Source organism: Sciurus carolinensis, chromosome 17 (genome assembly GCF_902686445.1).
Source record: "Sciurus carolinensis chromosome 17, mSciCar1.2, whole genome shotgun sequence".
Classification (NCBI taxonomy): Eukaryota; Metazoa; Chordata; class Mammalia; order Rodentia; family Sciuridae; genus Sciurus; species Sciurus carolinensis.
The window spans coordinates 35,072,078-35,099,894 of NC_062229.1; the positions used below are offsets into that span (position 1 = coordinate 35,072,078).

At 32.6% G+C, this 27,817-nt stretch overlaps 1 protein-coding gene across 50 annotated transcripts in view; it reads left to right on the top strand.

The window, feature by feature from the left end:
- The window catches only part of Clasp2 (cytoplasmic linker associated protein 2), a 192,781-nt gene that overhangs the window by 67,059 nt on the left and 97,905 nt on the right, over nucleotides 1-27,817 (top strand). For 29 of the 50 annotated variants that reach the window (XM_047530792.1, XM_047530773.1, XM_047530780.1 and 26 more), the window contains 6 exons: nucleotides 9,781-9,863; nucleotides 15,376-15,468; nucleotides 18,258-18,403; nucleotides 19,920-20,055; nucleotides 23,569-23,639; nucleotides 27,361-27,420. In XM_047530792.1, coding sequence (XP_047386748.1) covers nucleotides 9,781-9,863; nucleotides 15,376-15,468; nucleotides 18,258-18,403; nucleotides 19,920-20,055; nucleotides 23,569-23,639; nucleotides 27,361-27,420 — 589 coding nt within the window. The remainder of the gene's footprint in view (nucleotides 1-9,780; nucleotides 9,864-15,375; nucleotides 15,469-18,257; nucleotides 18,404-19,919; nucleotides 20,056-23,568; nucleotides 23,640-27,360; nucleotides 27,421-27,817) is intronic. The other 21 variants (XM_047530774.1, XM_047530784.1, XM_047530798.1 and 18 more) reach the window with 1 other exon arrangement.

Below are 27,817 nucleotides of genomic sequence, written 5' to 3' on the forward strand. Positions count from 1 at the left end.
TTGGCAGCTGGAGATTCATTCTTGTTTCATTTGTGTGCCACAGCTCATTTAGGTCCTCTGCCCATTTTTCTATCTAAGAAAAGAACTACTAGCCAGAGGATATTGATGTTGTTTCTGAAATTAATGTCATTCTTGGCTGTCTAACTTTGAAATTTTAACTTTATATTTTCTGGTATTGACATAGACTTATTGATTTTTAAATTAATCATAAGACGTTTTCTTAGAGTTGCAGAATCTATAAATTAGAATGAAACTTGGGTATCATAGATCTTCCATAAAAATTATGATAGATAAGTTCTAGATTAAAATTCAGAGCACAATCATCTGCTGTACAAATACATGTAGACATAATCAGCTGAAAATTTGTTGTACTTTCTTCCACGTACTTTATAGTTGCTTTTCTAGTTATTTTTACATATACAAATAAATAATTTGAGAGGACAAAATTGGCGTTATTTATTATATAGTTTTCAATACCTTTTTCCTACCTAATATTTTACCCTGAGCATTTTCTCATTTTCTTAAATTATTAATAGAAAATTATTCATTGCTACATTACATCTAGGTTGTCTTCAATCTTTTCTGCTGTTATAAACTGTGCTTTTATTCTTTTATGTACCATCTCAGTCATTAAGTTTCTACTAAAGTTCATGATCAGAAGATGCAGGATTTTTAGAATTTGGCAAAGTGTTTTCCGGAAAGGTTATAAACCCATTTCATTGCTGGATAATTTCTTTTTTTATGTTGCATTAAAATCTGCCTCCTTGAATTGATGGAATTATTTGTTAACATGATGCTTTCAAATACTTGAAGGTTGCTTTTTCTCCCTTTATGAGTGATCTGTTTTCTGGTTACAGCCCCACTGAGATTGACAAATTTCCTTTGGTGAAATTACCAAATAAAAGTAAATGAGCTTCTTTAGAATCCTGCTAAACTTACTTTTGAAGTTTTAGAATTAAATATAATATACATTTCATAATAAAAGAGATGTATGCTATTTTTAGCAAACCACCCTAATTAATTAAAGCTAGTAAGACCTGTGTACAATCTGTAATATGTGTCAGTTTGCTTTGTACTTTGGTCTTGGTGTGCTGTCCTGTTCTAGTCATACTATAATTCTGTGGTCTTTAAGCCAAGGAGAATTGAAATAAAGGCTGTCGTTACATCCAAACCAATATATTACTGCTTTAAAAACTCATATTATGGGCTGGGGATATAGCTCAGTTGGTAGAGTGCTTGCCTCCCAAGCACAAGGCGCTGGGTTCAAATCCCCAGCACCGCAAAAAAAAAAAAAAAAAAAAAAAAAAAAAAAAAAAAAACTCATATTATATGGACTTCAAAACTGTTACCAGTGTGCTTTACTCATTAAAATGGCATAAAATAAATTCTTTTTAATAGTCCATTTCCTGAATAGAATTTGTACCTTCTTACTAGGAATTTAGATGAACACATTTTCCTTTCTTTGGCTCAGTGGTTTGAATTACAATGGCTTAAGGTACCTGATTATTATAAATACTTACATTTCTTTAAGTGTTGTAGTTAACAATTTTTAAAAATTGAGTGTTTTCTTATATATATTCTCTTATTTAAGGGGTTTATCCTGATGAGTAAACTGAAATTTGGAGAAATTAAGTAGCTTCCTGAAGTCACCCATCTAATAAGTGGGCAAAGCACAAAAATCATTTTGCAGTATTTGCTCTGCAGGTAAATAGGAATCTTCCAAATTTAGTACCTCTGAGATTATAAATCTGTAGAAATGATTAAAATCCCTGTGTGGTCATTTTAAAGTTTAGCTAGTATGATTCCCAGCAAAATAGAATACTTGGAAATAAGCAAACCAATAATTTTTACATTGTAAATAGAAATACTTTTTAGTATTTTCTTGTTGAAATTACCTTCTGATAGCTTATTTTTTCTGAGTTACTATATCCCTATTTCTGTATCAGTTATTTTGACTTAATTTTTAAAAATGACAGTTTGAGTGTCATTTTTATATTTAGTATGAGATTTTGAGGTCAGTCATTTGTCATTTCAGCTTATACATAATCCTTAAGAAAAGTTAACCAAATTATCAGTTCTCAAAGTTTTCTTACTCTCCCATTCATTCATTCATATGAACAGACTACTTTCTCTCCATTATTCCCATCTAATGTTAAAGACTACCTGGAAATGTTCTTATAATTACTCCCATTTCAAATTCAGTAGTGCTCACTTATCTTAGGATATTTTATATTTACTTTATTTATGCCTCACTTGAGATTTTATTAAGAATATTTAAATATCTGATTTCTACAAATTACTATTTTCCCATCATGCAAACAACACATGTTTTTTTTTTTCCTTTTTCTGTTTGTTTGTTTCCTGGTACTGGGGAGTGAGCCCAGAGTGTTTAACCACTGAACCACATTCCCAGCCCTTTTTATATTTTAGTTAGAGACAGGGTCTTGCTGACTTGCGTAGGGCCTCATTAAGTTGCTAAGCCTAGCTTTGAATGATCCTCCTGCCTCCACTGCCTCTGCCTCCCAAGCTGCTGGAATTGTATGCTTGTGCCACTGTTTTTTCTTTTGAACAGATAAACATAACAAGAACCATAATAGTTCATAAATCTGAAGAACTTTTTGTTGAATCCTGGAATCCAGTTTTTTTGACTACTAGACTATTTCTTGGTTTTGAGCCTTATTTAAAAATCAAATAACATTGTGTGTGTTAGTTTTTTATTCCTCTTCCTCCTTCCTTACTGACAGGAAAAGATCCTAAACTCAGATTTTAGCCCTGAAGGATCCTTAAAAGATGATCTGACTTAAATTCACAGTGTAAGTCTCAGAGTTTTCAATGCTGGGGATGAGATGAGAACATAGTGTTTGGCCCATTGTCAAAGGCTTCCTTTTGGATCATCTATAAGTCATTTCTTAGTTAATAGTGCATATAGTACATATTTCTTATTTTATCCCATGTTGATTTAGAGTTTGACCAGTCACCATTCTGTCTTAAATTATTATGAATACTCAATCTTGACTACCTATCATATAATGCTCTGATGTTGTCTGTCTTAACTTTGGTTTTAAGATGAATTCTATTTGAGTAAGTAACAGGTAAATTAGTGTAAGTTGCCTACTTTCTTACTTACATATAAGAATGTAGGTCATTTGCTGTAGTTATTTTTGACCCTGCTTTCATTTTACCTTCTCTACAAAACCTAAAATGGCGAAGACATTTTTTTGTACAAAGTTTATTTTTTGAGGCATTCAGAATGTTGATAAGAGAGGAAATAATATAAACAAACAATTTTAATTGACATTGAAAAGTCAAACTTCTCACAGGAAAGTTATTGTCCGTCTATACAGCTATTTGTAGATTTCAATGTATACAAGTCTCTATGTTGTGCACCGAGAAGGCCATATAGAATGTTCAGTTTAAGATTTTAAACTTATAATTGCAGTACCTGCTCATTATTCCATTATTGTTAGCATTTTGGCCCTGTACTTTTTGACTAAAATCTAGGTGTTAGAAAATTGTAAAGCCTCATAGGAACACAGATTGATTCAAATTTTACCTCAGAAAAGATTTGACAAATAATTAATCAAGATCTCACACATGAGGAATTTTTCTTTACACTTGATCCGTATAATTTTTGATCCTTAAAATTGACAATATAATTTAAATGTAATAATGCAATTTTTAATATTGTAACAATGTTTTTGATCTGTGTAGTTTACTCTGGATCAAGTAAAAAGAAAAACTACATGGATCAAAAAAATTAAGCTATAGTCTTATTTGATTCAGAGATCAAGTATAAAGTATCAAGTAGAAGCTTGTAATAATAACTACAATTCCATGCTTATATTATATCCATCACATTCTAACATAATTGATAAACTTTTTTTATAATGGGCATATTGTGAATTAAGAAAAATTTCCCATTAACTTATCATTTGTCTTTTTAAAATCCAGTATGTTTTTTACTAATGAAAATAATTGAAAGACAAATGATTGTTTTAAATATAAAAGCCATGCTCATTGTTAAGTCAAACAATACATTTAAAAGAATCTTTAGTAATAGCTTGCCTTATCTCATCAACCTGAGATAAACAATGTTAAGTTTGATATGTATGCTTCTGTGTTATATTACTCCATGTTAATTTATGTAGGTACTCAAATCCCCCCATTAAATGTTCTAGTAAATATTTTGCAACATGTTTTTTTCCCCATCCCAGAACATTCATCAGCATCAAGAAGGAAAATTATTACATACTTCTAAGAGCCTCCAATTGTCTTAGTCTGTTTTCTGTTGCTGTAACAGAATACCTGAGACTGGATAAAATACATAATAGAGATTTATTTCTTACAGTTCTGGAGACTGGGAAGTCCAACATCAAGGTGCTGACATCTGATGAGGGCCTTCCTAGGCTTCCCATGATGAGAGTGCCCAGATCTCTCTCTTATAAAGCCACTATAATAGGGGTCCCTTCCTCATGATGCATCTAAATAATTACCTCTCAAATGAGGTATCAACATGAATTTGGGAATATGTTTCTAACACATGAACTTTTGAGGAACACATTCAAACCATAGTAACTATATTCTACATTATTGTTGCACCATGACTTAATAAACTGTCCCTCTTAATGTTATTCAAGTTGCCATATTAGGCCTTTTATTTTCTATTAAAGTTACAAGCATTTCCTCAGTCTCTCCTGTATATCATGTTTTTGTGTCAAATTTCTATTTTTTTTTGTCATGGTAGGTAAAACATCTGTCCTTTTCTTTTTGACTTTCAAATTTACTATCTTGAATAAGAGGACTGCTGTTCAGTTCCAAGAGTTCAAAAAGTGGTTTATTCTAAAACATTATTTCACATTTAATTTTTTTTAAAAAAAGAAATATATTTAGTTGTAGATAGACAAATACCTTTATTTATTTATTTTTATGTGGTGCTGAGGATCAAACCCAGTGACTCACACGTGCTAGACAAGCACTCTAGCACTGAGCTTCAATCCCAGCCCCCATTTAACTTGTTTTGTACATCATAATTTATATAAAGTGGTAGTGTATCTGTTTACATTTATTTCTTCTTTATTCATGACTAGTTAAGTCTGCAATTAAATAAAATATCCTTTACTCAACTGAAATATGACCTTACGCATTTTGGTCCGTGTCTGGAGTTTCTCTCTTCTTTTGCTGATGTAATTTTATCTACTCTAGCTTTATGGTGAATGGTTTCCCATATTTCTTATTGTGAAGAATTTTGAGCCTACAGCAAACTTGATATATAGTTAACACTAATCACCTCTATTTATAATCTGTTTTCCCATATCTGAATTCTTTATATATATATGTGTATATATATATATATATATATACTCACACATATTCATTTTTATCATATGTGAGAAAATTCTGTAATAGTATTTATAAAACACTCCCTAACCAGATTTTGTCTCTGTAACACTAATATTTTGAATTTGAAGTCAATTGTCTTTTTAGATTGTCTGATGTTCTGGATTTGTCTCATTTATTTAATTAATCCTTTTTAATTTCTGTAAATTTATTCTTAAACTATATGCTCACCTCCCTTTCAACTCCTCATTTATATATTTAAATTTCCCCAAATGTCCTAAGAATATCTTTAAAACTTTACTTATTCAAATCAGGTTATATCAATTCTTCCTTGCATAGTTGGTGCTTTAGTATTCATTTCTTTCCAGACTTTAGCCAGTTGTCTTTTGGTATCTTCTATATCTATTCAGAATTTTTGACATTCTAATTAATCTATTCTTTCATATGTATAATTGCTATTTAGTTATATTGATTCGTGTTGGAATATTGTGTTTCTCCTCTACTTAGTTGTTGGATTTTTTGTTTTAAGTAGATACTTTTATCAGCATAAAAGATGTTCATTCTTATTTTGTTTCCTTCTTATTATAGTCTATTATAGATGTCAGATTATTTATTCTTTGTCTGATAATGTGTTGGATTTTCCTGAACTACAAGTTAACAGGTGATATAGGGGCCAGAAAGAAAGTTGTGTTGTTTCTCAATTTAAGAATGCCCTCTTCTGTTGGCATATAGAAATGCAGCTTCTTTACTAAATACGTGGGGCTTTGTACTGATTCTGGAGTTGTCTTGTTTTAGAACCTCACTTATCTTTTATTTCTTTCTTTCCTTTATCCAGCAAGGTTAAAAAAAAAAAAAAAAAAGGATACTTTTCCTCTTCTGAGTATGCCACTTAACTCAGGTCCTGGGGAAAACCTTAAGTTGATGTTTATGTTATGAAACTACTAGGATCCTCCTCTTCTGTGCAACTTCCTCTGATTTCTTCTCCCAATAAGGCCTCTGTAGTTGACATTGCTGGTCTTGGATGTTTGTATTTTCCCCATTTACTTGTAAATTGAAGTTTGAAATATTATAAGATTATTTCATTAGTTCTTTTTTTCTTTGATCTCTGGGTTTTTATTGTATTCATGTGAATAGATACTTCGAATCTGGATGTCTACATTTTCATGGGAATCAAAATGTTTACTATGTTTTAATACCTGATAAAAACATTTTTAAAAATTGGATAATACATTGTCTCAGCATTTTTTTGAATTTGGGTATGTTATTATTAAATAAGTCCTGTTTTCTCTATTGATCTGAATCCCTTCTTTGTTGGTATGTTTTGATACGGTTTGAGTGTGTTCCCCAACAGTTCATGTATTGAGAACTTATTCCCCACTGTGGAAACATTGAGAGGTGATGTGAAACCTTTAAGAGGTGGGGCCTAATGGGAGCAGTTTAGGTCACTAGGGTGCTGCCTTTGTAAGGGAGTAAATAATTCTCAAGAATCCCTGGTTAGTTTTCATGAGAGGATTGCTATAAAAGAGAGACTGGTCTATGGTTCTGTTTGGCTTCCTGCCTACTCAAGTAATCTCTTCCTCTTACATATATCACCACCATGTCATTTGTTATGAGGCTTTTGTCAGAGCTGGCACTATGCTGTTTGGACTTTCAGCCTCTGAAACTGGGAGCTAAATAAACCTCAGGTGTTTTGTTATGATAACAGAGAATGGGTTAATACATTTGTCTTATTATTAAAGCATCATTTATTTGTGGCTTTTTTTTTGAACTTTACATCTTATTCTTTTGGTTATCTGTTCAATCCCTGTACTAAAACCTAGATATAATTATTTTAGCTTTGTAAGTCTTTATATGTGGTAGAGTAAGTACTCTCTTTGTTTTCTTCTGCAGGAATGTCTCAACAATTCTTGGCCAATTGCTCTTGCAAATGATTTTAGAATTAATTTTGACAAGTTCCCCAAGAAAAGAACCCCTTTCAAAAGCTTGATTATTAGACTGATTATTCATGTGTTACTTAGAAAAGACTAGACATCTTTATAATACTGATTATTTCTGTTCATGAACATGGAATAGCCCTCTACTTTAGTGTTCTAAATGTTTTACTAAAATATATTATCTGCTCCCCCCAATTTTTTACTTTTGTTTTTGTTTGATTATTCAGATACCTCAAAGTATTAGTTACTATTGAACTAAGTATTTTTCCAAGTTAAAGTTTGTAATTTTTGTCGCCAGTACTTAGAGACGAAATTGATTTTTATATATTTTATATCCAGCCACCTTTATTTCAACTTTAATTTCTAATGATTTTTCTATCCATTACGTTGGGGCTTTTTCAATTGGCAAATTAAAAATAGTCTATTTTAAGATGTACAATATATGATTTAAATTTTTAGTTAACCAGTTAGTTGCAGAGGCTGATTTGATGATGGAGATGGAATTGAGAGCATATTTGTTTTCATTGAACTTTTTAATATCTAGAAAATAAGTTTTTAGATATTAAATTCATTATTGGACTATTCTGTAGCAAGCATGAATTAGTTCCCTTTTTATTAATCTAATTACTGTTAATTTTAAGTTGTAGTTTTGTTACTTTATAATTTTGTTATACTGTTCTCTGGTTTATCTCTTATCACTGTTAAAACTCATAAAGGTCTGCAAAAGTTTTTTTTTTTTAAACACAAGGAACTTCTTACCTTTGGAAGTCCAAAGTACTTTTCTATTTGATGATGTTAATTTTTAGATCTAGTTTAGAAAGATTAATATTTCCTTTCATGGGTGATAAAACTTAATTGAGGAAATGTTTTAAAATTTTTAATTGGAGAGGTTTTAAAGTAACTCGTCCCTTTGGATGTATTCTTATGTAGATGGAGTCTGTTTCGTGTGCTGAATTCGTACCAAGAAGAAAGAAATAGTGATATAGAGTTAGAAACCAATATCACCAGCATCAATCAGGATTCTGTTAGGAAGGAGAAAATACACCAAATATTTTTACAGAATATTTAATATAGGTCGAATATCTCTTATCCAAATGTTTGGGACCAGAAATGTTTTTTATATTTTGTATTTTGTGGATTTTGGAATATTTGAGTATATATAATAAGATATTGGGAGTGGGACGTATGTCTACACATAAAATTTATTTATGTTTTATATACACCTTATACTCACAGTCTGAAGGTAATTTTATATGATATTTTAAATGCTTTTGTTCATGAAACAGTTTCATGGTGTAGAATTTTCATTTGTGACATCATGTTAGTAAAAAGTTTCAGATTTTGAAACATTTCATAATTTCAGTTTAGGGACACTCAGCCTACATAAAGAACTGTTAAATGGCTATTGATGACTTAAAAATGTGAAAAGAATAACACTAAAATATGAAGATAGCAATTACATGGAGCAGATACCATGCTCAGAACTGGAGGAACAAAATGAGGAGGTTAGAATTATTAAAACTTAGAGTCTTAAAGCCAGGTGTGGTGGCCTGCACCATAGTTCAGCATTTGGGACTTCAAGTATTTGACACAGGATCACTTAAGACCAGGAGCTCAAGACCAGTTTGCTGACACCCATCTCAAAAACAAACAAAAACTTAGTGACTTAGAGGAGGGACCCTCTGGAGATCTGGGACTTACAGGTCTAAGGAGCGGACGGCAGTGAGCTGATTCAATGAGTGCTAGGTAAACTTCAAATATGAATTAGGCACTGCTCTGGAATGAATAGTCTTCCAGAGTTACTATAGTTTGTCTGACAAGAACAGGAAGCATTCAGGAGGGAGCTGATGCCTTCTACCTTCACTTTCCAGTCTCTGGGCAGAGCTTAACTGGAAACTATTAGAATCAACTGAAAAATAATGGTTTGGTGAATACTAGGCCCAGCATCTCAAAGAAGAATAAGTTTGGAAAGATAATTGCTTTATTACTGACTCTTAAGTACCCGTAATACCTATTGTTTCCTTTTGTATTTAATATATACAATAAAGGAAGGTTTATTTGTATAATTTAATTTTGGGACCCTCATTTTTTCCATATATGCTTTTCTTACCACAAGACCATACCCAGATCCTGTGTCTCACTGATTTGCCATCATTTACTGATGGTATTATTTTAAGTTGCTCTTCAATTTTTTAAATATTTATTCTTTTATTGTATTTGTATCCTTGCTAATGCACTGAATGGGGGATGTGAGGTGGGGGCCCTCTGCTTTAGTAATTTGAATTTTTATCCAATCAATTTAGCCTAGTTCCTTATAAAGAGTTAATTAACTATTTCATGTACTTTTTTTTTCTGAAAGTTGGAGTTTTTTTCTTAATGATTTCTTATAAATTGGAATATCCCTCAAAATTATACCTTTGTTCATATCAAAGGCATAAATTTCCCATGTTGTCCATAGTGCTAAAACACTTTAAAATGAACCTTAGGAAATTGATTTCCTTTTAATTAGCAGGTGCTTCAAAAGAAGGAGGTGCTGGAGCAGTTGATGAAGATGATTTTATAAAAGCTTTTACAGATGTCCCCTCTATTCAGGTAAAGCTACTGTGAAGTGACTCTCCCCATGAATATTGCCTGTATGCCTGTTCATCATTTGTTTTGTCCCCCCCTTTTTTTAAATCTGTCCATTTTTAAAAATTATTTTTTCTTTAAATGACTATATAAATTATATATTTGACTTAGTACAAAGCTACTGTTTGGCTGCTGGGGTTGTGGCTCAGTGGCACAGTACTCGCCTAGCATGTATGAAGCACTGGGTTCAAGACTAAGCACCGCATATAAATAAATGAATAAAATAAAGGTCTATCAACAACTAAAAAAAAAATTTTTTTTAAGAAAAAAAGCTATTGTTTGTTGGTATAGATTGTCTAGTGCCCCCCTCCAGTAAGGCTAAAATAAAATGGAATCTATATTGTTGCATCACATTACATTGTCATGTCCAACTTGAAGTTCACATTCTTTTTTTTTTTTTTTTTTTTTTTTTGCAGTGCTGGGGATTGAACCCAGGGCCTTGTGCTTGCAAGGCAAGCACTCTACCAACTGATCTATCTCCCTAGCCCCAGAAGTTCACATTCTTGAATTAATGTTTTATTGTGTTTATTATTTCCTTTTATTGTAACAGCGTGAAAATAACAAAAACAAAGTTACTCAGGGAACCAAAAAGAAGAAAAGAAAAAGTTGAGAAACGACTACATAAGAATGAAAATGCTTCAAAAAGAAATATTCATATTGACAAAATTAGTGATTTTTTAAAAATGCTGACAAAATTTGAGTCCAGAAAATGTTGGAGATTAAACTTTGACTGAAAACTTTGAAATACATTCACATCGAAGTTATTGAAGTAGTCAAAGTGGACATACTTATTATAATTGAGTATTATTTCCATGTGTTTATTTTTTATGTATACACATAAATATTATATTATACATAACATTGGTATATAGCCTTTTTATTCAGAATTTTAAATACATTTTTCCACAACTTAAAATTTCTGATTCTGGTTCATTCATTTGAATTGATAGACGATATTCTATTTCCTGAACATGTCACAATTCATTTATCCTCTCTGTTGATGAATATTTAGATTGTTTCTAACTTTTTGCTATTACATATCCTGCTTCATTGATGATTTTTGTAACTATGGTCTTGATTGTAGGAGTTTCTTCAGGGTGTAAACACAAGGAGGGAAGTTGCATGGTTATAATCTTTCAACTTTACTAGATATTATGCTGTAGAATTCTTTGCAAAAACTCCTGTGAGAAAGTTGTGATAATTCTCATTTCTTCATATCCTTGCCAACACTTGATGTAATTTCAGAATAATTTTTTCTAGCATAATGGGTACAGATACTGAATTTTTTTAAAAAAATATTTCCCATTGCTTTGTTTGCAAACTGCCTTTCACTGCATATATTTTCTGTTTAACTTTCTGAACAAAAATTTGTCCTTAAGCTATTGAAGGTCTTATGAAGTTGTAGGAGAGCATTAAAAATGTCTGTGATTAAAATGTGTTTTATCTTTTTATTGATTTTTTTTCCCATTTTTAGAAAACAGGAAAACAGTACCCCCATTTATATTTTATAATTTTCATGTAAGGGATGGATTAGTGTTATAGGAAAAACTGGTAAAATTTAGTTGAACCTGAACATTTTTTATTGTTCAGTGTATTCTTGTCAGAATGATAATATCATAGTATCACTAAAGTCAGGAGCCACCCTCCTTTATGGAGAAGAAAAAGCTATTTCACAATTGCCCCTTGGATCCTGGCTGCTCAGTCTCTGCCATCTCCAAATGTTCCTTACCTTTCATTGTGCCCTCTGGAATATCTGTTTCATAAACAGAAACTCCCAGTCCTTTTACCCTCAATGTTCTTACCTTAATGAAAATTTGATTTCTTTTTTTAAAGCTCTTTAAAGGCTTTTTATTACTCTTTACTCATGTGTCCTTAATAATTGATAATAAGTTAATTGTGCTTGATTTCATCATTGTCTCTTGGTGATCATTATCCCTACACCCACTTATTTGAGGTTCATGTTCTCTGGCCAGCTTCCTTATTATTGCCATGTATTAATTTGGACAACATCCCACTGTTTCCTAGATTTGAATCCCAGCTCTGCCATACTAGCTATGTAACCTTGGATAGATTTCTTCATCCTTTGTACTTCAGTTTCCTCATCCTAAATTAGGAATTATTATTGTTGAGAGGATTAAATATTACAGTGTAGATAAAGTGTATGGTAAGCATGTTAGATAATGTTATGGTAAGCACATTAGCTATTGCTGTTATTATTGTACTAAACTTTTACACATTCTTCATGACTTCATTTCCATTTGGATGACCCAGCAATTTCTAGACCTTCTCTATACCTTCATCTTAGTTATCCACGTTTTAGGCATACATTGGATTTTAATGTCACCTGAATGTTACTGCTTTGTGTCCAGAGTCATTAATTAAAACGTTTCCCTACTGATCATAGTCTCCATGCTTTTTCCAAGTATTCTTGACAACTGCTTCTCCATGATATTGAGTATCTTCAGTCTATGTCTTTTCTGCACCCTCTCAATTAATCATCTCTCACTTCTACTTTCCTTCTCATCTAAGATTTGATACTGGCATTTCTTGCAGTAAAGTTGCACATAAAACATTAAAATCCCTTGCTTCTCTGATTTTTTTAGTACCTGTTTTATAAAAGTACAACTCTGGATGATTCCTGACTTAAATTTTTTTCTATACTCACAGCCCAGAAACAGTGCTACTGGAGAAAGCTACGTGTTAAAGCTCATGATTTGTAGTGAATTCACATAAAGTGAGCCCATAACAATCTGACTTCCTGGTTATATTAAATTACTCCTCTGCTTTCCTCGGCTATTAGGAGTGTTTCTTTATTTTCAACCACTAATGGCACTCTTCAGCTCTTTCTTCAGTGTATGGCTTTCTCTCTTTACTAACTAAATAGTCACCATCAAGTAGGAACACCATATTTCTGCCTATTTCCTTCCCCACAGCAGAACTCCTGTTCTTTTGCTCCAGGACCAGAGTCCCTCCATCCTTCTCCAAAGGCAGCCAGTACCTCTATTTTTGTTCCAAAATCTGTTATTTTCCATGTTTCTTAACAGATTTGCACAATCGCTGAGTACACACTCTTTCTCTTTTCTAGAACCTTCTCACTGTTTATTAAACTTGGCTGGGTTTCTTAATTTAAAAACAAATTATCTGGAAGAGAACAAAAATCTGGGTCAGGGTATAGCTTAGTGGTAGAGTGCTTGTCTAGAATGTACAAGGCCCTGGGTTTGATCCTCACTGCCTCAAGAGATTAATAAAAATCATATTGGATTCTATATCTTCCAAATATTGTTATTTTTGTCCACACAGCCTTTTCAGAAGAGTTATCTGTATGTGCTATTTCTTTAATTTCATCTGTATTCACTTCATCTTGCCTTCTTCCATCTTTCTCCTCCATGGAAACAAGTCTTGAGTAGATCATTTATCATAGCACCAAAATAAAATTATTTCAAAATCAAATTCTTTTATTTAGTGCCCTTTTTCTTTTCTTTCTTTTTTCTTTTTTACTTTTTTTTTTTCTTCTTCTAATAGCATCTAACAAAACAGTGGATGCATTCAGCCATGTTTTGTTGTAGTGGATGTGGTACAGTGTTCTTCCATTTTTCTCCTACATCTTTGTCTGCTTCATCTGTTTCCTATATAAACAACTTCTCTACTTGGCCATTGAGTATTGGAATTTATTAAGGGTTACTTTTGAGCCTTCTTTTCTCACTGTCCATTTCTTGCTGAATCACCTCATTAAAACCCATGACTTTGGCACCCACATTTATGTAGATAACACTCAGGTTTTTAGTCTCCAAGCCAGGCATCCCTTGAGGAACAAAAACATTTATCCACTATGATTGAGATTGACATCTCATTTCATGTGTCTCAGAGACATCTGAAACTTAACTTGTATGAAATTGGAATAATAATCTCCCCTCAAAACTTAAATCTTCCAGTGTTCTTTATATGAAAACCATACTCAATCAAGTAGAAAAATTAGAAATGTGTGAATCATCTACTACAAGATTCCTAACTTAGGGGTCTCCAAACTTCTTTTGATTTTATATTCCCTGAAGGAAAGTTTTTAAAAAATTATGTACCCCCTTACTGAAGTAAATTTTTTATCTCTTTATTTTCCTTGGTGAGAGAAGAGGAGCTTTGCATTGTATTGTTTAGCAGTACATTATAATAAGATTAGGAGTGGCAAAGGAACCTTTTTCTTTTTTTCTGGAAAAGACCAGAGGCCTACCGTGAAGGGTAGGTGGGAGGCAAGAAAAAGCTAGCTCAGCAACTTCAGGAATGCTGTCTAACAATGTTATCTGGTCCCCCATCTTATGTTTTTCTACCTTTTGTGTGTTTCTTTCTCTGTCTCTAAAAGGGAATTTAATAGTTGTTGAAAGTGAAAGATATAAGTACAACTGTTTGGTAAAGAGACTCATATTATTTACCAGACTTCTTGTCTCTCCATCTTTCATTTCTGATTCTTCTACATTGCCTTCCTTCATGGTCAGCAACATGGCTACAACTGTTCTAGCCTCACATCCTTGCTGCTTTCTGCCTTTTTTCCAGTTGATCCAGTAAAACTTGTGGGATTCATTCTGATTACACAGATTTAAGTCACATGCCCACCTCTGAACCTCAACTAGTGTAAGGATTCTATGTACTCTTTACTTAGGAATGGCTCATTGACTCTTCTGCCAGTCCCCTTTCCATTCTTTATACCTGTATTGTGGTCTTCTTTCTATTTCTTTCTGCTGAAGAACCTTTGCAGGTGCTATTCACTCTTAAGGGAAAACAAATCTCTGTCTTGCTTATCCTTAACTCTCAGCTCAAAATTGACTTTCCTTTCCTAGGTCAGAAAAAGGCTATGTAGACTTCCGTGGCTTTGTGATGCCTATTATTTGTTATTTCATATTTATGTCATTCGATTAATATTTTAATCTCTCTGACTACAGATTTTAAGGCCCATAAGGCAAAGACATGAAATATTTTATGCCTGTTTTTACCCTCCGTAGTCTCCCTAGTACCTGGCTTTATTTATCCCTGTTATGTGAATATTTGTCATATGAATGAGAGAATAATGAATATATAGCTATTTGGTAGTCACTTGGTTCCAGAGGAACAAAGCACGTAGCTATCCTAGTCAGTCTGTCACAACAGCTAACTCAAAACATGTCTTTTGACAATATTATATATAAGTATATGAATGCAGTTTTGCATTCATATTAATTCTTAGACATTTGCATCCTGTTTTTAATTTACAAAGCATTTTAAGAGTATATTTGAAGTTATTTATGAGGTGAGAAATTGCAAGAGTTAACAAGGAAGAAAAACAAAGCATCTTAATTTATTATTATTACTAAGTATTCTCCATTTAAAAATGATGCTACAAAAGGATATAACCTTACTATATGAAAAAATATTTTAAACATCAGCGCATAATTTTGATATTGTTCATGGTAAGAAATACTGTTAAAATTCTGAATCTTTTTTTTTTAAGATCTATTCTAGTCGAGAACTTGAAGAAACATTAAATAAAATCAGGGAAATTTTGTCAGATGACAAACATGACTGGGATCAACGTGCCAATGCAGTAAGTTTTTTCTTTTTTCTTTTCTTATCCTCTTCCTTTCCAGTGTTCTTTTAAAAAACATGGACATTCAGTAGTAATACTCTCTGGTACTCACTAATAAAATAGAGAAATATGTAACATTTCTTTCTGGAAATCGTATTGAAGTAAGGCATATTTTTAAAAGATTGAATATTCTTGAATTAAGAATATACTTACCCTAAGTTCCTTGAGGAAATTATATACTAAAGTTTTAAATAATTTTTGTATTGACAGTGGACTATATATTTTATTTTAAATTTTGGGAATTTGTCAAATTTATATAACCAGGGCTGGGGATATAGCTCAGTTGGTAGAGTGTTTGTCTCGCAAGCACAAATCCCTGGGTTCAATCCCCAGCACCGCAAAAAAAAAAAGAAAAAGAAAAAGAAAAAGAAAAAAAATTACATGACCAAATTACATACACTGAGTAGCTTAGAATCCTCTATAAGCCAGAGAAGCTGTTCCATTTGAAGACTCCTATTCTTAAAACTCTGAATCTAACAGATCATGAAAATCTGTTTTTTCAGTGAATTAAATTAGAGAGGGCTTTTTGACAAATAATGACTTTTATGACACTACTGTTCACTACTTTCATGAGCAGAAAATGGTTTTTCATCTCTTTGTTAGAATGTCTGCATATCTTAAATGTTTAAGAGAAAGTGTTACTCCCAATTTGTTAAATATGGTTCATATTCTTTCTTCAATTCCAAGTCAAATATAAAAAGATCTTTTTTACAGGTGATCTGAAGGGAAACATGAAAGATTAAATATTGTCAGCATAAAACAAACTGTGCTTGAGGGTTTTTTGTTTTACTTTGTAAGTACCCACTTGGAAATAATAGATGGTCTTTTAATTACTTTTTTAAAAAAATATATAATCTTTTCTGTATAGTATTCCAACATATATGACAAAATAACCAGTCTTTCCCTTTTTGAAATGAGATTGTATAAAATACTTTATTTAATAACTTACTTTTCTTCCATGAACAAATCATTCACATTCATTATGCCTAGTACAGAGGTCAGGCATGTAATTGGTGCTCAGCAATTTATTGAATACAGATCATTATGTATATGTATTCCTTAGTTTAACATATGTACATGTAATTTATTTAACCATTTCCCATTCAATAGCCCTATAGTAACAGTAGTGTTTTGTAGATTAGACTTGTAATATGGGTTGTTGGATAAAGAGTAAATGTAAATTTATTTTAGTAGGTGCTGCCAAAATATTTTTTATAATAACTTTTATTTTTTAAATTTAGTTTTGTATGTGGTGCTGAGGATCGAACTCAGTGCCTCATGCATGCTGAGCAAGTGCTGTGCCCCTGAGCCACAACCCCTAGCCCCTGCCAAAACTTGTTTTTTTTTTGTTTTGTTTTGTTTTTTTGCGGTGCTGGGGATTGAACCCAGACCTTGTGCTTGCAAGGCAAGCACTCTACCAACTGAGCTATATCCCCAGCCCCCAAAATATTTTGAACAAAAGTGTTAGTCATTCATAATCTTACTTGCATGTTTTGAAAGCATTTGTTTTCTTTCTGGTACTGGATGCTTTCAAGTTTTTAAAATTTTCATCCCTAATAAGGGAAAATAATGTGTCTTGTCATTGAATTTGCCTACCACTAGTAAGGTCGAACACATATTCATATATTTACCCAAGGTAATATTGGGTTGCCTTTTTCTTAACTGTTATTTGTCATGTATTCTTTCATGTCACAAGTAATTTTTTCCTAACAGTTTATGATTTTTTAAAAAACCTTTTTTTAGTTAATCTTGTTTAGATGACTTGGAAATTCTGTTCTGTTTATAATAACTTTTTCTTCCTTATATACTCTAAGGTTATGTAACTATTCTTTCAGTTTTTAAAAATAACCATAGAGTATATTTACATCTTTAATCCATCTTATTTAATTTTAAAGATGTATTTTAAGATTAAGTTAACTAAGATTATATATACTAGTAGTCATAATTTAGCCTCTGAATATGTGAGCATTGGTGCACACTCGTGTCTATTTCTCTTAAGTTTATTATTTATGTCTGGTGTTCATGTAGAAAACATATGACAATCATACACTAATATTTAAAGGTAAAGGTATGTAAGTAGAAAGAGCCATTTGCTTTTTGCTTACAAAGCTTGATAATGTTAACTTGTGGACATGGTGATGACTGATGGTTAGTCATTTTGATTTTGTACCATTGCTTATAGATGAAAAGAGTTTGCAAACTTGACCCTTTTAAAAGTAGGCTTCCTTAGTAGAGAGTGGTAACGATTACACAACATTGTGAATGTACTTAATGCCACTGAATTATGTACTTTAAAATGATTAATATTATTTCAATTTTAACTGTAATTAAAAAGAAAGACATCCTTAAAACTTTAAAAGTTTTCTTCTTTACTTACACATTATGTGTACCTATTAAATATATAACTAATTCTATAATGTTGTTTTCCAGAAAGCTTTTTATCTGTTTGTATGCTTATTTACAAAATGACATTTAAGGACTATAGGTCAGTGGTAGATACTTGCTGAGCATGCATAATGCCCTGGGTTCCATCCCTAATCACAGAAAGGGGGGGGGGCATTTAATGCCTCTAAAACATAGTTTTATATTTTATATAAAATACAGTGTGAATGTGGTTATAAATATAATGAAACATGTGCCTTATTTTTTAAACAATTGTTTTAATAATGTAACTTAGGTAACATTCCTTTTTATTTTCTTTCGCACTGCCACCTTTAATATCAATTACAAAATTCTCTTTATTTTAGCTTAAGAAAATTCGATCACTGCTTGTTGCTGGAGCTGCACAGTATGATTGCTTTTTTCAACATTTACGTTTGTTGGATGGCGCTCTTAAACTATCAGCTAAGGATCTTAGATCCCAGGTTGTTCGAGAAGCTTGCATTACTGTAGCGTAAGTATATTCCTTTTCTGATAGTGTTTTTTAGTGAATGAATTTCAGGTCTTACTGATTCAGTACTGAGTAAAACAGTAACAGGATAACTCAAAAAAGTATGTATGGTTCAGAAATTATCTTTATTATACTTAGGATTCGATTTGTATGATTCTTAAAAAACCTTTTTATATCAGTATTAAAATGTGTTAATAGAATGAATACATCACCAGTAGTGAAACTCCACATCATTTACAATCACAAAAATAGGATCCTAGTTAGAATAAGTTATACCGCATGTTTGTATAATATGTCAAAATACACTCTACTGTCATATATATCTAAAAAGAACAAATATAAAATTTTTTTAAAAAATTTTAAATATGTTTATATGTCTAAAGCCTACTGGTTGATTTTGAATCAACTCTACTAGTATAAGAAGAGAATTATGGGTCTGGAAACAGACCGTGTTCACTTTCCTCATTACTAATTTGTTTATCAAGCACTCTATTTCTGATATTTTAGCAAATTGTCCTGTAATTGTAACAGGCATTTGTGGTCTTTCACAATACAGTAAGGATGGTAGAACATATGAATTTCATTTATTACTACTCGAGATCTAGACACTTTGTTGTATATGTTGTTTGAGTATTCCTCTGAATATAGGAAACACAAAGGTGCTTGTTATCAATATTTCTAATTAGGATTGTGTCAGATGTTCTAAGTCAAAACTGGAAAGTGGGAAAGAGAAAATTATGATGATTACAAGAAAATAAAACTACCATTATTAATAGATGACATAATTACCCATGTGGAAAACCACAAGGGAATCATCAGGTGATCAGGGACTTTATCAAGGTGCTAGATGCAAGTCAGTAGACCAGTGTACTAAAATGATCAAATATCTCTAGCAAAACAAAACAGAAAAAAAATCCATAGGATATAACCTTTGAAAATATACTCAAAACAAAATTTGTAAAATAACTGTTATCAGATAACACAAAGTAAAGAGTAAGTCTGGGATTCCTGAAAGTGATTGAGCAGTATGATAAGAGTATTTTAGACCAAGAAGCACTTTCTAAACCATGGGGAAAGCAGGGGAAACCTAACAACTTTCATTGAGTTGAGGTTACAGTTTCAGGATGCTAATGTGGCCAAAATTTATGTGTATAAGAATGCTGTAGAAAATAACTTATAGAAATCTATATAATCTCAAATCTAGCTGAATATCAGTCTCTGTTTGTAAAAGATGTAACTCTCTGAGAAGGAGAAAGAAATCCTACCTAGGAGATGGGCTTCTCTTTCTTTTATTTTCTACCATTAGGCCTAATTAAAATAGGACTGGGGATGTAGCTCAGTGGTAGAGCACTTGCCTAGCTTGCACAGTGCTGTGTGTTCAATCACCTGTACTGCTCCACCCTAAAAACAGAATTAAAATAAAAATTCCTAAGTTAATTCAGTAAAAGAATTTAAAATCTTATGGTCCTATCTTTCCTTAATATTAAACTATTAAAATAATTTTTTGTCTTTTTTTTAGCCATCTTTCAACAGTTTTGGGAAACAAGTTTGATCATGGGGCTGAAGCCATTGTACCTACACTTTTTAACCTTGTCCCCAATAGTGCAAAAGTCATGGCAACTTCTGGATGTGCAGCAATCAGATTCATCATTCGGGTAAATTCCATCTCCCTCCTTCTCCCAGTTCAGTATACTTAAATAAGTCATTAGTGGGTTTTTTTGTTTGTTTGTTACTCCAAAGGTAGAAAATCACTTCTGAATTATTTCTGGTAGTACAAGTAATATATTATCATTATAGTCATTAGAAAGCATGTAAGTAATACAGAAGATCATAAAGTAAACATGCCTCAATATATAATATAAAACACATGCTTGTACATATATGTGTGTGTGTGAGTGTAAAATCACAAATGTTACAGGCAGCAAATTCTTCTTATTTTTCATCATGCATATCTTGAGAATGTTCTAAAAAGCAGAGTTAAAAAAATAAAAGCTGGACTGTGGTTGTAGCTTGGTGGTAGAGCACTTGCCTAGCATGTGTGAGTCACTGGCTGCAATCCTCAGCACTACATAAAGGTAAATAAATAAAATAAAGGTATTGTGTATACAAATAAAAAATTATGTATATAAAATAAATAAATCTCTCCCCTTGAATTCTACTGTTGTATAACTAAACACTGTAACCATTTAATGTGTATACTTTTCCAAACTTACATTCTGTACCAATACAAACATATTTGCCACACAAACAGAAAATGAAAATTATATATATATCTATGCATATGTACATTTTCTCTTATTTATGTCAGTTTCTCCCTTAACCATTTAATTACACTTAACAAATGCAGTTTCATTTTCAACAATTGAAAATTAACTGTAGTTTTTTTATTTTTTTTTACTGCTTCTGTTCTTGACCAGTGTTTATTGATAAACTCTCACTTTTCTTTTTTTGACTGTTGAACTTTAGGTTTACGTTTCTCATCACTCTGAATTATTTTCTAAATTTCTTTATTGTTGTCTCTAAAAAGTGAGGTATTATTTGATTCTTTTTTTTTTTTTTTTTTTTTTTTTTTTGTGGGGCTGGGGATTTGAACCCAGGGCCTTGGGCTTGCGAGGCAAGCACTCTACCGACTGAGCTATATCCCCAACCCCTATTATTTGATTCTTTTAAAAAAAATTTATTTTAGTTGTAGATGAACACAGTACATTTATTTTATTTATTACTGAGGATCAAACCCAGTGCCTCACATGTGCTAGGCAAATGCTGTTTCACTGAGCCACAACCCCAGCCCTGTTATTTGATTCTTATTGTTTTTTTGGCAGTGTGGAGATTGAACCCAGGGTGCTCTACTATTGAGCTACATACCCCAGTCCTTTTTTGGGGGCGGTCAGGGGATACTGGGGATTGTATTTGGGGAACCTTGACCTCTGAGCCACATCCCCAACCCTATTTTGTATTTTATTTAGAGACAGGTCTCACTGAGTTGCTCAGCACCTTGCTTTTGCTGAGGCTGGCTTTGAGCTCTTGATACTTCTGCCTTGGCTTCCTAAGCCGCTGGGATCACAGGCATGCGCCACTGCATCGTGCCCCCAGTTCTTTTTTTTTTTTTTTTAAGACAGGTCTAACTTGTGGTCCTCCTGCCTCAGCCTCCCGGGTGCTTATGATTACAAGCGTGAGCCACCATGCCTGGCTATTTGATTATTTTATAGCTAAACAACAATAGGAAAACAGCATTTAGGAAACCTTATGCACTATTTCCTTTATGTAGTAGGTCTGATTGTCTTTCAGTAGTACTGATCTTATATAGTAGATAAGGATTTCTGATGAATTTTCCTTGAATTTATATTAATTTTCATGGATCATTTCTTTACTTGGTTTTTCTGTCTTATTTGCCCAGGGTTTTTCCTTCTTTTAATTATACAGATTCTAAAATCCCCAATGTCATTTATCATTTCTTGAATAATTTTTATCTCTTTGTCTAATGGCTTTTAGTGTTCTTAGGAAAAAGTATTTAAATTTCTATTTGGCAGTACCCATTTTGCCATTATCAGGCTTTGTACTTTGCTTTCAAATTGCATGTTTTACATAAAATTGTCTCATGTAATTGATACTCTATCATCTTTACAAAAATATAAATCAGTGATTTTTTTAAAAAATGTTATCTCCTGTTTTCTGTGTTTCATTTTTTTCTCAGAGGACTCCTTCATTAGAGTATTCTTCTTGCTTTGTAATTCTTTTAATTTTAGAGGCTTTTTTTTCCCACCTGTCAGCTTGTATTATTAAAGTCAAATCTAAATTATTCTGACTTGGTATTTGGTCAAATACTTCATCTGTATTATGAAGGTTACTATTTATTTTCCTTTGTAACCGTTCCCCTAAAGACGGTGTAACAATACTTAGGCTAGTCTCTCACCATCTTTGCCGCCGTTGTGGATGTATTTAATCTAGTAGTTGGGATTTTGGGGGGTTATGAAGGAAGAGGAGGTTGGTGGTAGGGGAGACCTCCTATATAGTATGATGAGTGTGGAGGGTCTCCATGCTTTTATCACTCATAATGTTTGGGGAATGGACTCTGCCAGATGCTATAGGGAGCATGTCCACAAGGTGTTTTCATGATTATTAACAGTTGAGTAACAGTTCAACATATTCTCTGACATTAATCCCATCTTGTACAACTTTAGACCCATAGGTATTTCCTTCTCCAGTGGCTAAAAACTTTTTTTTCCCTTTTATTTTGATTCAGTTAGCTGTTATAGACACTGATATGGCATATCAGATGCATATTTTCCATCAGTGAAAGTCTCGTTTTTCCACTGCTGGGAGCACTATTGGTAGACAGTCTCCAGCTGACAACCTCTTCAAGGATTGCTTCATTTTCAGAAAGCTACCTTTTCCATTGCCTTGCCCCTTCTATTATGAGTCATATTCATTAAATGGATGATGTGGAAGTGTTAAGGTTTGACTTTCTTGTATCTTCTATTTCCTTCTCTCTTCCACCGGTACTGATACCAAGGACTCTTCTTAATAAATGTTGTGCATGCTAAACTCTCAGAGCTTGCTTCCTAGGTGACCCAATCATTAGTTCAGAAGAAAAATAGGATATTTACAGCATCAAATACATATATATGTGTAATACTGTTTTATCCTATACTATGAATTTTATAGTGTTTGCTTCACTAAAGAAGAGCATAAGAATTACTAATAGAAGTTAGAAGATTATGTCTGTTGAACTTTTACTTGAATTCTAAAGTGGCATGGGTTAGCCAGAATTAAACTTCTATTAAAATCACCATTTCAAAAGTTAGGAATACAGATCTACTCTAACCAGCTGCTTTGATGATGTGTAATTGTAACTTTTTACCAACAGTAGCCCTGGTACTTTAGAATATATGGTCAGTTCAAGCCCAGTTCTTTATGTTCACTGTGCCATGAACTAGAGGGTCCTAACAGTTTTTCATAGTTACACAGTTAACTTGTCTTTGTTATGTCTTACTGCATTCACAGCTGTCCTTTTGAAACTGTGTCACTATTATTTTTACTTTGCTTTGGAAAACTTTGCTTTATTTCTTTCAAAATTTGTTCCTTGTCTTACAATGTAAGTTACTTTGAAGAAAGAACTACATGCAGTGCACAGTATTTTTCATCCTTTTCTAATATATCTTTTTCAGCATACTCATGTACCCAGACTTATCCCTTTAATAACAAGCAATTGCACATCAAAATCAGTTCCTGTAAGGAGGTAAGTTTTGAAAAAAAAATTTTTTGGTCTTAATTTTAACATTGCATAATGTTTAATTCTTGGTATGGTGTAAAAGTTGATTATCATTAATTTCCTAAAATTGCCTTCCAAAAAATCCAAAATAAAACCTTTTATATCTCATGTAAAGGAATACAGATGAAGCATTTATTACAACCACTCACATTTCTCAGTTTTATCATAAGCTTTGATTTCTCTGGGCTGCTGCTTGCATTGACTTTCAGAGTCTAGAATCAGGACTAGACTAGAATTCTGCAAGCATCACTAATTGACTGTCCTACCTTGGGCAATTATTTTCCTGCCCTAAACCTCAGAGTCATGTGTATTGGTAGGGTTACTGATGTGAACTCCATAGAATGTGAAGATTAAATGAGGTACACATTTAATAGAACCTAACCTAGTGGTTGGAACAGAGTAAATAGCCAAACCAGGTCTGCCATTAGTCCCTCTCTTTCTCTCTATATGACATCTATTGTTTTTAAAATCACCATCAGTAATAAAGACAGGAAAAAGATTTGTGCATTTAATCCTTAAGAAATTTTATTAAGAACTCTGTCCTTTTTTAAACTTGACAAGCATATTTATTTAAATACTTTGAATGTTAGACAGAAGCTGATTAAGACATTATTTCCTTTGAGTGGCTCAGAGTTTTGGCCACAGTTGTTTAATTACCTCTCACGTCAGGAATCAGTCCATGGGTCCAGTCTGCTAATAGCCTGTCTTAGTAATACCTACAAAAAATGTTGTTGTTGTTGTTGTTGTTTTTAATATCTTACAAGGTAGTTTTTTGTTTGTTTGTTTTTGTGGTGCAGGGTATTGAACCCAGGGCCTTGTGCATGCGAGGCAATCAACTCTACCAACTGAGCTATATCCCCAGCCCACAAGGTAGTTTTTAAAAAAGAGTATGGAGCAGGGAAGAAGAATATGACCAAGACTGTGTATGGTCCATAAAGCCTAAAATATTTACTGTCTGGCCCTTTGCAGGAAAGATTTACTAATCCGTCTTATATTGAGGAGAATGATAGAGAAATGGAATGTGACAGAGAAGAGGGAATGAAGAATTGTATCAGAATTGCATTGAAAACGGACAATGATCCATTAACTAGTGGACGTGAGGGGTGCACTAAGCAGAGATGTAAAGTTTTGCCACATGTTGCATTGAAACCAGATCCCATGATAAATAGGATGTTTCAGTGTAAATGAGACTGTTTGGGGAGTGGAGTGGAGACTAGGTTAAAATCACAATGTGGATGGCTTTATATGTCATGAAGAGGAATTTTGACATTGCTAATTAGGTAGTAGGAGTGATTGACTACAGTAGTTTTTTGGTGAGTAAATAATTTCATCTAGCCTAGTTTTTATTCCAACCATAAACAATGATTGAAAAGGAATAATGAGAAGCTTTGGGTTATTTAAGTAGGAGTTATTGTAATTCATGTAAGAGAAAGGCAGGATCTGAACTTTAGCTATATTGATAATTGATTGAAAGAGAGTTTGTTTAATAGAATTCAAAATATCTTTCATGTGTGGAAATGACACTTGATAAATGAATAGGGATGAAAGAGAAGGTGTCTTTAGACTGAGCTGTAGAGTCAGAATGCAAGAGCTTAATTAAGTTCTAGCTCCTTCACTTTGGGCAAGTTAATTTAACCTTTCAGTTTCTTATTTCCTAATCTGTATGATATGGAACAAAAGAGTGGATTTTGTTTTTCCTTTTTTGCGGTACTACGAATTGAACCCAGGACCTTGCATATGCTAGTCAAGCACTCTATTACTGAGCTACACCCCCAACCCCAAAAAGAGTAGATTCGAGAAGGTATAAGTTAGTTTATTCTTTTGTGTGTGGTGTTTGAGTTGATGCTCATAGCCTATGTGATGACCCTAAGCTTATTAGAACTTTGACTTAATAACTGAAGCAAAGAACTAATGCTGGAGATACAGGACTAAGATATGAGAATTATATCTGGTTATAGATGTGGGAATTATATCTGACAGAGCTGGATATGGATGATGTTATGAAGTAAAAAGACTATCAAAGACAAATAGGCTAAGATTGGTACCAACCAGATGAGTACCCTTTTAAGGATAGGTACAGAAAAAGTGGTTATAAAGGAAGGAAATTTATATAAGAGTAGTGCCATCAAAAAAAAAACCAAGACAGTCATCAAGAATACAAGCAACAATAAATGTTGGCGAGGATGTGGGGGAAAAGCTACACTCATACATTGCTGGTAGGACTGCAAATTGGTGCAACCACTTTAGAAAGCAGTATGGAGATTCTTCAGAAAACTGGGAATGGAACCATTTGACCCAATCATCCCACTCCTAGGTTTATACCCAGAGGACTTAAAATCAGCTTACTACAGTGACACAGGTATATCAATGTTTATAGCAGCTCAATTCACAATAGCTAAACTATGGAACCAACTTAGGTTCCCTTCAACAGATGAATGGATAAAGAAACTGTGGTATATATACACAATGGAATATTACTCAGACTTAAAAAAAGAATGAAATTATGACATTTGCCAGTAAATGGATGGAACTGGTAAATATTATGCTAAGTGAAATAAGCCAATCCTAAAGAACCAAAGACTGAATGTGCAGATGTGGTGGGGGAGAGGTATTTTGGACTAGTCAAGGGAGTAAAGGGAGGGGAGGGAGCATGGGAGTGGAAATGATAGTAGAATGAATCGGACATTAATACCCTGTGTGCATATATGATTACACGACCTGTGTAAGGAATGAGAAGCTATACTCCATTCATGTATAATGTGTCAAAATGCATTCTACTGTCATGTGTAACTAATTAGAAAAAAAAAAATATATATATATATATAAAATTTTTGGACGAGAGTCGTGGCTCAGAGGTAGAGCATTTGCCTGATGTGTGAGGCTCTGGGTTCGATACTCAGCACAATAAATAGATAGATAGATAGATAGATAGATAGATAGATAGATAGATAGATAAGATCCATTGACAACTTAAAAAATTTATAAACTTCCTTATTAGATATCTGATATAGCCAAAAAATATATATATTATCAATGTATATATCCTAAGGATGTTGTTTTTCTTATATTGGACAAAAATCACAAAGTCATTGTATTTTAGTATTTTATAGGTGCTGGGAAAATACTTAAGACCTTCTGTTTTTTAATAGTTTCTGCAGGTGTGTAACTTGCTAGATGTAATTGAAAACCTCAGAAAGTACCTGGTCAAATAAACAGACAAGAAAATGTACTGTATTAAAAAAGAAAACAAACAGGAGAGCCAAGATTGAAGCAGTTAAAGGTGGAAATTGGAGAGCTTAGATAAAAAACAAAGTTGATTTAAAATGGTGTGCATCCATATTTAAGGAAATAATGCAGAAATGAAAGATCTAGATTGTCATGACTTTCTTGGTCATCGTGGTATATATCTCCAATGTCTAGTGCGTAGTAAGATATGTAAGAAATATTTTTAAATGAAAACTGTTAAATTTTACATAAAACAAACCTTTTTAAGGTATGAGGGAATTCTAAGTACTTTTCAACTATTTATTGTAGAAATAGTTGGATCCTTAAAATCAGATATTCCATAGTTAAGACATATAAAACATATGTTTAAATTCAGGGGGCAAAGTTTACAGTATTAAAAAAGAAAGTGTTAATGTGTTTCTCAATACAACATTTAGTTAAAATTTAACTTTTCATTTTTCAGGCGTTCATTTGAATTTTTAGATTTGTTGTTGCAAGAGTGGCAGACTCATTCGTTGGAAAGGTATGCCTTACCTCTCCCTCCTTCCTCTCTCCTCCCAGTTGTCACCAGTTCTTTAGAACCTGTTGGTATTGGTTTTCCATTATTTCTCATTTTTCCTTAAAGATTATTTGTACAGGTTTTACTTCAAAACTGTGGTGTTGTGCTGTTACTCATTGCAGCTATGGTAATATGATTTTCTCTGTGGAGTGGGTGAGGGTCCCTTAAGTAGAATGGATTATATAAGAAACTTAAATTAGGCAAAATTTTAAAAATATTTTTAATCATGTGAGATAGATTTTTCTGAGCTGCAATCACCTAATGAATAATTTAATATGGGGGAAGGAGCTTCCTTTTAGAGAGAAAACATTTCATTAAAAAAAGATACCAGTATCTGGTGTCATTGGTCAAGTAATATCTG